Source organism: Dendropsophus ebraccatus, chromosome 7 (assembly GCF_027789765.1).
Source record: "Dendropsophus ebraccatus isolate aDenEbr1 chromosome 7, aDenEbr1.pat, whole genome shotgun sequence".
Lineage (NCBI taxonomy): Eukaryota > Metazoa > Chordata > Amphibia > Anura > Hylidae > Dendropsophus > Dendropsophus ebraccatus.
In genome coordinates, this window is record NC_091460.1 from 133,646,339 (window position 1) to 133,660,221 (window position 13,883).

A 13,883-nucleotide genomic window follows, 5' to 3' on the forward strand; every position below is an offset into this window, starting at 1 on the left:
GGATAGGAGAAAAGTGAATTTTTCCTGGACAACCTCTTTAAGGGGAAATCCACCGAGATTTGACATTCTTGGATGTCACAGTACTGTAAAGTCAATTTGTACTAGAATGGCATATGGTCATTTCTGCTATTTGGGAAATGCCAACAGAAGGCTTTCTCCGTTGAAATCAGCAGTATGCCGAAGATGCTAGAAATATCTGCATTCGCAAACTGGGCATCTCCCACGGATTTCATTGAACAAATAATTATTTTTCTAGATTTTTGTTTACGGGAGATCAAATGGAATGCAATCTATAAACCATTTGAGGATAAAGGCTAGCATTACTGTGACATGTGAGAAGGTTCCGTTTTCACTTAAAGTATATTTGTCGTCATAACTTTTAAAATCTAATTCAACAGGGGATGTGATATAAAGCAAATTTGCCGTTTACAGTACATTATTTTTTTTTTAGTTATCATGCTTCAAAAAAGAGGTGTACTTACTTGTATCCAGGTCCAGTCTCCTTCAGCTTTTTAGTCTTGTGCTGGTTGGGAAAAAAGAGACCAAACACAGGTAGTCCTGGCCAGTACAGAGAGTCATGACTCAATGTGTCCATCAATCACATGACTTCTCTGTGAGCGCACAGATGACCTGGACTTCCTGCACATGATTAAAAATCTGCCTTTAGGAGACTGGACCTGGATACAAGTAAGTACAGCTTTGTTTTGAAGCATGATAACTTAAAAATAGTGAGTGTAAATTGCAAACTTGTTTTATATCACAATGGATGTTGATTTAGATTTTGATAGTTATAAAGAAAGTGACACTTTAAATATGTGGGTTCAAAACTATGTTCAGCGGGTACAATGTCCATCTAGACTGTAGTCCAGGGATGGGGAACCTCCATCCTTCCAGCTGTTGCCAAACTACAATTCCCATCATGCCTGGGGAGGCATGATGGGAATTGTAGTTTGGCAACAGCTGTAGGGCGGAAGGTTCCTATTCTTGCTGTAGTCCATGTGATTGGTTAGTGGTATCTATATGCAAGTTGCTCTATGAACGTTAGAATGGGAGTATTGGGAGCGGGGCAAATTATGGGACTCTTTAGCACCAGTTGGCTCTTATTCCTTTTTGAAATACTCTATACATTGGATGCTGGCAGTTTATCTATAGGATTCTAGATAAATTCTCTGCGGCTACCTGTAGGTCATATGACTGAGTGTGTTATTCATATAAACCTAATTATATTGCAGTCTGTTTTTCCAGCGCTCACATGCTGAAGCTAAAACAGTCACAGGCTGGTTATCTTTTTATTACAGCAAACATAGCAGGCAAACCATCATGGTAAAGGTTCCTTCAGACCTCTCATCTGCTGACACTTTTGATACATTTTGTTTTTGTTTTTTTTATGAACCATTGTATTCACAGGGGGAAAAGGGAAAGAAAGGCAAAAAAGGGCCTAAAGGGGAGAAAGGAGAACAGGGTGCCCCTGGATTAGATGCACCTTGCCCGTTGGTATGTCTCAGAAATCCAGTAACCACCATGAAGTTTAATATGTTTCGGGGACGAGCAAACATTTAGTAAACCACCTAAACCCAACTTCTTTCTATAAGATACCTAACAATTTTTTAGGAATTTAAAAAATTTGGACTGGTTGCGGGTATGGAAGGTGCAACAGTATATGCTGAGATATTGTACATTAAACATAATAGCATGGGCGTAGGTAAAATTTTGTATTGCCAGTGTTATGGTGGGAAAACAAATGTTTGCTCTTTCCCGTTCTTTTTTCCTTCCTTTATTTTGGTTTTATTGAACAGGCTTTTCATTTTAAAGGTTTATATCAACCAGTAACATTGCAAGTTAATCTTTACAAACAGGGTTTCCGTGGATTAAAGGGGGAAAAAGGGGAACCAGGTCAGCCTGGCCTGGATGGGCTGGATGCCCCTTGCCAATTGGTACAGTATTTCTCTTTCCTATCCTTCCCTGCATGTGAGTCCTTGTCTTAGTCGCCAATGCAAAGACCTAACTTGGAATATTTTTGCATTGGAACAAAATCTGCATGGATCTTGCATGGATTAAGTTGATCCTATCACATGACTAACTGAGTCTTTCCTATTTCATTGTTAACCCGTATAAGTGCTCACACTGTATGTCCTTCCACTATATTTTTCCTCAGAATGTTCTACAAGCGATCAAACATTAGCGTGTTTGCCTACACAGACACATATAACCCGGCAGTAAAATTCTGATAACGCTATAAAAAGCTTCCCCACTGTCTACAGCTTAGACGGTCCTTTATCGGAGAACAAATAGGTAATCTATGTAGTGATGTAATAGCCTGCAGCCCAGTCCTTTCTCTACACACCCTCTATAATGGCTTAGATTCCCTGTGAAACTTACTTGACCTTCCCTGTAGTTTTCTTCACAGTTTCCTCCTCCTCAACTCAGCATGAATCTAAAATCCTGCCCATACTAAAATGATACTAGAAATTCCTTTCCTTGTACCAATATGGCAAACATGGTTATTAAAAAAAAAAAAAGAACTATCACCAAGTCCAGGAAAAGGTTTACTTTTAGGATCTGTTGACACTACCATTCCGATTCCGTTTCTGGTAATCGAATTTGTTAAGCTCCGTAAACTTTTATGGTTTCGGTAGCAACAAAAGTCCTGATTCTAGTGTGAACAGAGCCTAAAAACTCATAGAAGAGCAAAAAAAACAGGGACAATTGCAATATTCTTTTTCAATAGTTACAGACATTTTATGCTTTTGTGCTGGGGAAAAATGAAGCATGCATATTGCATAAAACATCTGTTATTTTGTCTTTACTTTTGTGTTGTTTATATCTGGAGGATGCAGAATTATATATAATAGAAGTATTAAAACAATTATCCTAATGTGCATTTCAAACTAAAATAGAAATAAAAACGCGTGGAAATATGAGCCACTGAAATATTTTCTTGTGTAATCTTTTAATAGTCTGTTCAGCCATTTCTGAGCTATTGTGATCCCTACACTAATAGCCTCATATTAAAGTAGGTGAGTCCCTGACACATACTTAAAGGAGAAGTCCGGCCATTAATAAAACCCTGCAGCCGGCAGAGGCATGGGGGAATTTGTTAACGAGTAGGAACTTACATCTCTCCGTGCCTGTGGTGAGCGGTGGGAATGACCTCGAGAGCCCCGCCGGAAGGCATTTTTCCACGAGTTGTGATGACGTCACGACTCAAGCGAAAAGGCCTGTCCTGGGCGATGGACTGGCCGCTCAGACAATTAGTGACTGCAGTGGCGACCCACCCCAGTCACTGACTGGTAGAGCGGCCAGTCCATCAGCCGGGTCTGGATGTGTGCAGCACTAAGATCCTGGAGTCCTTCAGGGTCTCGCGGCCCCCGTGGGCACGGGTAGAGCTTAGTTACTGCTCGTTATCAAATTCCCCCTGCCTCTGCCGGCTGCTGGGTTCTATAAATCGCTGGACTTCTCCTTTAAATGAGCACTAGAAATAAGTTTTGACAGGTCATCAGACATAATAATAAAAAAAAAGATCCAACACCACCAAGGGTCAACAGTTCTGTAATGGCCAACCTGTAGTATATGGATGCATGCAGGGAAGTCCACAATCCTGGGTGTAGGCATCTGTGTTTAGGAAAAGAGAAGAGTCCCATAGCATCTATAAGTAGAAGTAGCTTCAAGCTTTTACTTCACATCAGGTACAAAAGGCATGCAAAGTTTCAACCACAAGGGTTTGCTTGACAAAGACCTTTGTGGCTGAAACGTTGCATGTCTTTTGGAGCAGAACTGGTCTAAGCAGTGACACTCACTGTGTTCGATAACTTTTAACATGTCTGATGACATGTCAGAACTTATTTGTAGTGACAGGTACGCTTAAACTATAAACTGGACTGTAATAAATGCAAAATGTATGAATTTATATAATAGCAATGGGATGCCATATACATTAGATGAATGTTGTCCAAACTTACCAACGTCTGTTGGAACCAGCCAACTATCTAGTTATTAAGGTCACATACTAAAGAAGTGGACTTTAGCACATGGTTGTTGTGGGAATAGTGTTCATAAAGTGCAGATCAGTTATCCCAATGGTTGGTCACGTATGTATGGAGATATAGCCCAAGAACCTGGTTAATTTTGCTCCGTTGAGCCATTTCTATTAGAATGTCCAATGTAATCTTTAAGGCAACCATAGTGTTTCTTAGAATTAGGAGGTGAATTGCACTCCACAATGTAAAATAGTGTAGACCAGGAGACAATGGAGGCAGGGAGGGATGCCAGTAGGTATTTGCTCCCCAGTAGATAGATTATTGCCTACTAGTAGGTAGATAGGTGCCTTACCCAGTAGGTAGTTGCCCCTGTAGATAGATAGGTATTCCCTAGTAGGTAGTTAGCTGTCAACTGAATGAGCACTGGGCTGACATCTATATCAAGGGTATATGGACACCATAAGGGTTTAACATCAAGGATTAGAGCTTTTTTCTACCTTTTCGACCACTACCTCAGAAGCATGTTTTTTCCATATGCAGGTATATAAACCATGTACATATGAGCAGACAGATGGACATAGTAGTTTCGACAACTCACCACTGTTCTGCATGCCAAAGTGGAAATTTCTATGGATATTATAATACCTGCCATTAGTGGTTGACGTCCATGATTGATTATTTGCGTAGAGGATCCAGACGGCTGAATAGAACACTAAAAGATATTATACAAGAGGACAAGGCATTTTGTATGTTTTTGTGTATTCTGATGTCTAATTCATGCCCCCACCCCACCTTTATTCATGGGAAATATGGGCCCCAAAGAGAACCAGTCACATTAAAGATGCAATCCAATCTATCACCATTAGCCACCAAACTATACATCAATCTGCTCAGCTCTTCTTGTTCTATACCATGATGCCTCCAGATTGGACTCCATTTTCGATGTGTTAAGTTCCATATTTCCATATATATATATTTTATAAATAATGGATAATTACATTTATTCTGTATATTTCACATTGTAAACTCCAGATGTAAATGACGGTTCATTTCTAGCTTCCAGTTCATCAAATCAGTCAGATTACCTGTAAGAGATTAGTGTGATTGGAATAGTGTGTGTGTATATGCTGTATGAGCGCATGCTATTAGAAGATCTGTAAATGACAGAACATACCAAATGATGATAAAGTAATGTACTATATAAGACTAGCACAAGTCGCTGCCACACAATAGATTTCAGAAATAACAACAATGGATGCAATGAGAACCATTACTATAGACATACATATACAAGACAGGTTTGTTGTTTAAGCTTGTGGCTTGTGCAAAAGACCATGAGGGGAATAAATAGAGCATTTTCCATTAGAAAAATCTGAATGTCAATATTCAAAGTGGTTTTCCACCTTTAACTAACTTTGATCCACAGGATAGGAGACAAGTAAGAGATTGCGGTGGGTCCAACCGCCACATCCCCCGACAATCTCCAGATCGACACCCAGCTGCTTTGTTATGAATAGAGCCGTGGGTACGGCACATCACCCATGTCTTTAATTAATTCCTATGGAGCCGCCAGAAAGAACCAAGTGCTGTACTCAACTCTCTCCAGCGGCCCCATATAGAATGAATGGAGCTGCCGGTGAGAGACGAGTACAGCACCCAGCTCTTTAAGGCGGCTTCATAAGAATGAATAGAGGCTTGTGTCACGTGCTGTACCCGCGACTGTATTCACAACAAAGGAGCCGGGGGGGGGGGGGGGGGAGTCGATCTGGAGATCGGTGGGGGGTACAGAGGTCGGACCCTCCATGATCTTTTCCATTTTTGCACTTTTGCCCCAAAGTGGTCCATTTTTGGTGCACAAATTAGCACTTTGAGGATATGTTCACACAACTTCTTTTTGTGCAAAGTAATGGCCGCTGTTTTTTAAAATAACTGTTATTTTACAATGACGGACATCAATAATCATTATTTACGGTCGTCATTATCAAACAAAAAAAAGGTTGTGTTAACATAGCCTGATTTTGGTGCAGGGAAAAGTTTACAATGTGAGTTTATAGCAAAAAAACAAAACAAACAGACTTCAGATTTCCATTTATTCCCCTCCTGTGTTACATTGCTGCAAAGTTTGAATTTCAATTAAAAAATATTTTGAAGCAAAAATGAAATTTGGAAAAGTTTTCTTCTAATGATTTGTATATTATGCAAAAACAGTAACCTGCATTTAGCCCCTGCTGTGTGGCCATTTGGGGGTTTGGGACATCTCAGACCCCCTCAGCTTATCACTACACCCCCTGACCCCAGAGGCTGCTGCACAGCAGGGACGGTGCGGTATGTGGCATGTGAATCAGGGAGGTGAGTGCAGGTTAATGTTTTTAATCACTCCTTCCCTGGCTTATAACTAGAAACTCCATTGTCTGGAGTAGTACCACTAGTACATCACTTTTTTTTAAATGAATAGACCGGCGCGGGGATTCCGATGCAAACGTCATCTGTTTCCCGCTTCAGCTATCCAGCCATGATAGGAGTTGTAGTTTTGCAACAGCTGGAGGGCTGCAGGTTCCCCATCCTTGCCCTTGGCAGAAAGAAATATCTGAAAAGTAGTGCATTCAGCTAGTATTAAATAGCACAATACATATTTGATTTGTAATATTACCAGCTCTTTACCTGTACCACTTATGCAGTAAGAGTCATAGTCATGTAATAAATCAGCTTTTTACTATGTATGCATCTTGACTAATCTTGACATCTGTTGTATTCTTGCATGCTTGAACAGGGACCAGATGGACTTCCAATGCCCGGCTGCTGGCAGAAGGTGAGAACCGCCTAGACCGTCACTAAAGAGAGGAGACATATGTGCTAACCCATCTAATGGAATGTTGTTAATAACATGGCCAAATAATTATATTGGAGATTGACAGGCAGAATAAGGATTAGGGTTAGAGGAAGACTTGTGCTGCACATATGATAGTATAAAGCTGAAGTACTGGAGGTGGTGGGCCAGCTCGTCCCAGTGGGAGGAAATCACCGCCCCTTTATGAGCATCAATGGAGCCGCATTATAGAGGGCCAGGGGTTTCCACACACTGGGGGCGGGCCGGACCACCTCCAGTTCTTTGCATCCAACCGGTGCCCAGGAATTGAACGGCGCCGTACGCGGGAACCTGGCCGCGGTTCAAAAGGACCGCAGCATCAGCTTCCCAGCGACTGCACCATTCTATCCATGTGCAAGTCTCAAAGCGAATGTACTGATGGCACATTAGCTTTATCTTATCAGTCAATAGATTTAACAAAGTTGATTCTAGATCTCCAATTTTTATCTTTCTATATTCTTGCATTCCTTTGCTATAAGCCGCAAACAAAGGAGTTTAAGTAGTCCTCTCCATTATATTCTTGAGCTAAGAAGTCCTCTCTATGCATCAACATGCCCAGCTTGCAGGCTTACAGCTTGGAAATGCAAAAAAGAGTAAAAAGATACAAAATACAGATTTGGAATAGGCATTGTTCATTCGATTTACAGATGACTTTAGTTTAAAGGTTGAGGTAGGTCAAACAATAAGCGTTTTCTCATTTCTCAGATGGTCCCTGGCCCTTTTACACAGGTTAATGATAAAGAATAAAGCCCCTATTGGGGTGATCTCCGGAAGCCAGCAAGTGCAAACCTGTCAGGTCAGCATTCGTTTGCTCCTTGCTTCCCACTCACTGCCGGCGCTATTACACAAGCGACGATCGGCCAATTACGGCTGATAATCGCTTTATGTAATAGGGTTTTAGTTTTCCTATAAACATTCCTACACGCAATTGGCTTATGTAGAAGAGCCTTAAAGTGACTCTGTACCCACAATCTGCCCACCCCAAACCACTTGTACCTTGGGATAGCTGCTTTTAATCCAAGATCTGTCTTGGGGTCCGTTCGGCAGGTGATGCAGTTATCGTCCTAAAAAATTACTTTTAAACTTGTAGCCCTGTGTCACACTGGCTCGGCCCAGAGTGTCTGTGCATTAGGCTGGCACACCCTCTCTGTCCCTCCTCCCTGCCCTTCTCATCATCAGGAATGCCCCTGGAACATTTTCTCCTATCTCTCCTCAGCTGTGTGAACACTGCACATGAGCTGTTCACTGCAGAGGAATAGGAAAAATAGTGCCAGTGGCATTCCTAATGATGAGGGCAGGGAGGAGGGACGGAGGGGTGGTGCAGGGTAAGGGCACAGATATTCTAAGCCATGGCCATTGGGCACGGGGCTGCAAGTTTAAAAAAAAATTTTTAGGACAATAACTGCATCACCTGCCGAACGGCCCCCAGGACAGATCTTGGATTAAAAGCAGCTATCCGAAGGTACAAGTGGTTTGGGGGGGGTCAGATTGTGGGTACAGAGTCACTTTAATAGCGAATAGGACACAATCATTGGCCAGGCCCCCATAGTTTTGCCTCTCCCCAGAGGAAAACAAAAAGATTGGACATTCCATCCCATTGGATCTTTGTTTCTGCCAATGGTAGCCAACAAACACCTTCGATGAATAGGAGTATGCAGCGGATATAAAATATATAGCATTATACTTTTATATTGGCACAGTTAGGCTGGGTTCACACACAGTATATTTCAGTCAGTATTGTGGTCCTCATATTGCAGCCAAAACCAGGAGTGGATTGAAAACACAGAAAGGATCTGTTCACACAATGTTGAAATTGAGTGGATGGCCGCCATATAACCCCTTAAGGTCAAAGCCAATTTTCGTTTTTGCGCTTTTGCTTTTTCCATTTTATGTTTAAAAGTCCATAGCGCTTGCATTTTTTCACCTTGAGACTTATATGAGCGCTTATTTTTTGCGAAACCAATTGTACTTTGTAATGACAGGCATTATTTTTCCATAAAATATGCTGCGAAACCGGAAAAAAATCATTTGCGCTGTCAAATTAAAAAAAAAAACGAATTTGTTTTGATTTCGGGGAGTTTTGCATTTACGCCGTTTGCCCTATGGTAAAACTGACTTGTTATGCATGTTCCTCAAGTTGTTACGATTACAATGATATGTAACATGTATAACTTTTATATTATCTGATGGCCTGTAAAAAATTCAAACCATTGTTAACAAATATATGTTCCTTAAAATCGCTCCATTCCCCGGCTTATAAAGCTTTTATCCTTTCGTCTATGGGGCTGTGTCAGGTGTCATTTTTTTGCGCCATGATGCGTCCTTTCTATCGGTACCTTGATTGTGCATATACGACTTTTTGATCGCTTTTTATTGCATTTTTTCTGGATTTGATGCGACCAAAAATGCGCAATTTTGCACTTTGGAATTTTTTTGCGCTGACGCCGTTTACCGTACGAGATCAGGAATGTGATTAATTAATAGTTCGGGCGATTACGTGCGTGGTGATACCAAATATGTTTATTTATTTGTTTATTTATTAATTTATATTTATAAAATGGGAAAAGGGGGGTGATTTGGACTTTTATTAGGGGAGGGGATTTTTTTATTAATAAAAACACATTTTTACTTTTTTTTTTTACACAAACTAGAAGCCCCCCTGGGGGACTTGTATATAGACAGCACTGATCTCTCATAGAGATCAATGCTGTGTATATACGGGACCCCGCTCTGAACACCCCCCGCGGCACCATGACGTACCATGTACGTCATGGGACGCTAAGGGGTTAATGGCAAATATTTGCTGTTATTTTAAAACAATGGCTGTTATATTGAAATAATGGCCGTTATTTACTGTTATATGGCGGCCATCCACTCAATTTCAGCATTGTGTGAACAGATCCTTTCTGTGTTTTCAGTCCACTCCTGGTTGAGGTTGCAAAATACTGACCAAATACTAATTGAAATATACTGTGTGTGAATCATTATAAGGTTGGAATCATTGAAGTGAATAAACACTACCTGAGTGTTGCAGTGTTCTTGCATGGTATATCTACTAACAGTTGTTTTTATTTCTCTTTGCAGTGACAAATCTAACCATGCAAGCATGAAGTTGTATATAATCAAAACTTTGTATTTATAGAGAAAAACAAGATGATTTCATATGTTTACACACACCTTCTTCTACTTGTCCATACGTTCACCTTTATCCACTTGCACAAGCTATTTGGCAGTAGTCATCGCTGCTGTTGAAATCTCCAGGACTAAAGAGATATCCGTTCTTATTGCTTTACTTGTACACACTTGTAGACATGTTTCCATTGACCATCTGGGACCAGTTCACCGGATGCACAATGTCCGACACGTTCCTCTGCCCATGCCAAATAGCACCAGTGACTCGTGTTGTTTACCACGTTTGTACAGACTAATGGCTTGCATGAATCGTGTCTAAGAGTTTGCTGTGTGATTGAACTTCACGTGCTAGATGAATGCTCCTTATGGCTACTTTACTCTTAATATCTGACTTTCATCCATTCGAAGGGTGTGACACCGTGGCTTGTAGCAAGGAGGAGATAAAGCCAACGTAACCGTAACTTTGCTCAAATTTGGAGATCCATCAGTAGATGTTTAATCTCCCAGCGGGCAAGCCATTCTTCTACTGAGGCATAAAGGTCCTGATTGTCTTCAGCATCTTTTCATTCCATGCTACCCAAGGCCCCTCCCCCCAGGAAGTAGAAGATGGGCATATGATGGCTACTGAATATGTCCGCCGAGATCCAACAAAGTTTGGAGTTGAGTCGTGTAAAAAGGCTTAGGCCTGTAGGAATGGAGAAGCTCCACTGAAGGAATCCTCTTGTCCTTATACAGAACAATCCTTCATCATGCCGTTTCTCAGAAACTAAGCAGTTGCGGAGATCCTCCTTACATAGTTGTATCACAAGAATTTGAAACCCGCAGGTTTAAAATGTATAAACCTGTATGCCAGGATCAAATTCTATATTGTGTTCATTTTTTTGTTGTTATTTTTATTAGAATGTTTTTATTACATTCAAGAAATGTGCTACATAACTTTATTACAAAATGTTAGGATTGCCAAATGGTCTCGCTACGTGCCACCGCCTAACATGCTGGTAATCTGTAAAACATGCCTTATTTTTGCTATCGGTATACACTTGTTCTGGAAGCCTTGCCAAAAGCTTCGATCTTTCGTAAGCAATTAGACGTTGTGCGTAGAGCAGTTGTGCCATTATTGTGTGACTTCCGTTTATCTGCATATTCCAAACCTAGGAAGTGGTTAAGAGTATAGCTGCTTATACAGTTATAGATGTAATATATTATTCATCTCTGTCTAACGACTTGGTACAGAAAAATGTTTATTTTTGGTTTTATTCTACTTAAAAAAAAAAAAAGGAATAGAAAAAAAAAATTGTGTTCGCTGAAAGTAAAAACCTGTACTTTGGAGGCTCTGGATCCTCAAATGAGCATTTCATATATAAATATATGGGTCAGGAGTCAGCATATTACTGTCTGATTTTATTTTACCAAGTCTGGATGCCAATATTAGAACCCACAATGGGGGACATTTACTGTTAAGTCTAAAACGTGCAATTTTTCTACAGAGTATTTGTTTGTTTTTTACCCAGCCGAATAGGACTAATTCATCAATTCACTTGCTACTTATCATATGTCGGCCGGCACCAGTTTTTGAGATTTTTTTAAATAGCCCACATCATAAATTTTTGGGTAAATACTTAAAACAGGCAGATTAAAAATAAACTCATTCGCCCATTATAAATAGAACTTAAAAAAACTGGTGCTTTTAATAAATGTCCCCCAATGTTTTTATGGTGACAAATAGAAGTGTTTGGTTTATATACTGTATATAGTGACACCACAACAAGGCAGTGTTATATCCTATGGTTTATTAATACTATCGTCTTCACTCTCTTTAGGTTCAGACAGATTATAAGCAAGATATTATGGATGTGTATTTTGTTCTGTTCTGTTATGAAGTTGGGTTTTTTCTGGATGACTTTTTCAAAAATCATGGGCAGCCAATGCTTTTTAGAGACAAATTGGAAAATCTTAATGAATTATAAAGATTCTATTTACAGCTTGAAGGGTACATGTCATTGTAGTGCTCCCCCGGATTGGCATGCAGTCTTTGCTACATTGGAAGATTGGAAGAGTTCCATAGAGACATTGTACGCCCTGGCTAGTTCTGTGAACAAGCCCTGGTTATTAGACTAGGTCTTGTACACGGAACTGGAGGAGTGTGGGGCATAACCACACCAACTTAATCTTCCTGGTCTCAGCTGTGACTATGGGCCAATATGGGGAGAGAACCATATTGACAGATACCCATTTCAGTTATAAGATAATGATAATTTCAATCACAATTACTTTTTAAAGTACCAGCACTCTCGCAGCACTCATGAGAATCAAACAACCCCGGAGACAATTCACATAGCGTGGTCTGTGTGGCAAAGTTGATGTCCCCGATGTTTATTCTTCATCGATGAAGTAAAAGAAACAGTAACTATTTCGGAACATTTTGCGAAATATTCTCTTTTCTTTAATTTAAAAAGTTTTTTTAATGTTTTTTGAAGCCGGTGGCTAATGTGTCTCTTAACATAACAGCGGGAAATACTCCTTTATTACTGTCGATGAGGTTTATTTAGTATTATATTCAGGAAGTATTGGTTCATAATAAATAGACAGGAGTTCCCTGCTAGGCTGGGGGTGTAGCTGAAATACCTGCTGAAATACAAATATCATAAATGGCATATATTTTGTCCATGCTATTAGTCTACTACTTCATCCACCAACCCACCCCACCAAACTGCTAGTACCATCCGTTTGATGAGCGTAATTCATTACCAGTTGTCTCTTTTAAAATATGCCCGGTGGCTTGGTTAGAAAAAAAAAAAATCTGTTAATATGCAGCACTGTGTCATACTGGAATGGCCTAGAGTGTCTGTGCCTCAAGTCTGCAATGCCTCTCCTCTCTTCCTCCCCACCCTCCTCATTATTAGAAACGCCCCCAGGCAGGATTTCTCCAGTGCATCACTTGTCTAATGCGTGCGCATGTGCTGTAGCGGCACAGGTGTAGTTTAGACGGGCAATAAATAGAAATCCTGCCTGGGGGTGTTCCTAATGATGGGGAGGATGGGGAGGAAGAAAGGAGAGGCGTTGCATACCTGAGGAACAGACACTCTAGACCACACCAGTATGACACAGCGCTGCAGATGAAAAAAATAGTTTTTTGCTCTAACCAAGGCACCATTTATTTAAAAAAAAAAAACGCGACCGGTAAGGATTTACTCTCATCAAACGGATGGTACTAGCAGTTTCCTGGGGTGGTGGATACAGAGTTACTTTAACTAGAAGACATTGTTCCAATCAGAACTTAGAGTATTGATGAGTCCTGAGACCTGATATGAAGCTAATACAGTAGGAATTCCCTCCACACATATAAGGAAAGACACTGGGAAACTATTTATAACTTACATGCAATTAAAGGGGTTATCCAGCGCTACAAAAACATGGCCACTTTTTCCCCTTTCTTGTCTCCAGATTGGGTGGGGTTTGGAACTCGGTTCCATTGAAGTAAATGGAGCTTAATTGCAAACCAAACCTGAGCCGGAGACAAGAGAGGGGGAAAAGTGGCCATTTTTTTTGTAGCGCTGGAGAACCCCTTTAAATAAAACTTTCCTATAAAAAACGTGTTCATAACAGATGATACCATATGCTTGTATTGATATTGAATAACATTGTCTTCCACAAACAGGTAACACGTTAACGAAACTGTATTCATCCCGTCTGATGATATTACCCAAAAAAAGTTCATTTCCTTTGTAAGCTGCCCCTGCCCCATATATAACCTCTATACCCCACTCCCTAGATATCACTGTATTTCCAGTCTCCATCGGATTCTAATTTTCCAATATAATCTATGACTTTTGGGGATATGTGCGTTTATATGTTTTCATTTGCCGATAACGATTCCTTTCATTTCTCTGTATATTAGTATACCCAAG

At 40.4% G+C, this 13,883-nt stretch overlaps 1 protein-coding gene across 1 annotated transcript in view; it reads left to right on the forward strand.

The window, feature by feature from the left end:
* COL25A1 (collagen type XXV alpha 1 chain) overlaps positions 1-12,744 on the forward strand; it is a 127,326-nt gene extending 114,582 nt beyond the window's left edge. The window contains exons 35-37 of the mRNA XM_069976212.1: positions 1,408-1,494; positions 6,748-6,786; positions 9,928-12,744. Coding sequence (XP_069832313.1) covers positions 1,408-1,494; positions 6,748-6,786; positions 9,928-9,930 — 129 coding nt within the window. The 3' untranslated portion in view covers positions 9,931-12,744. The remainder of the gene's footprint in view (positions 1-1,407; positions 1,495-6,747; positions 6,787-9,927) is intronic.
* The last annotated feature ends 1,139 nt before the right edge of the window (positions 12,745-13,883 follow it).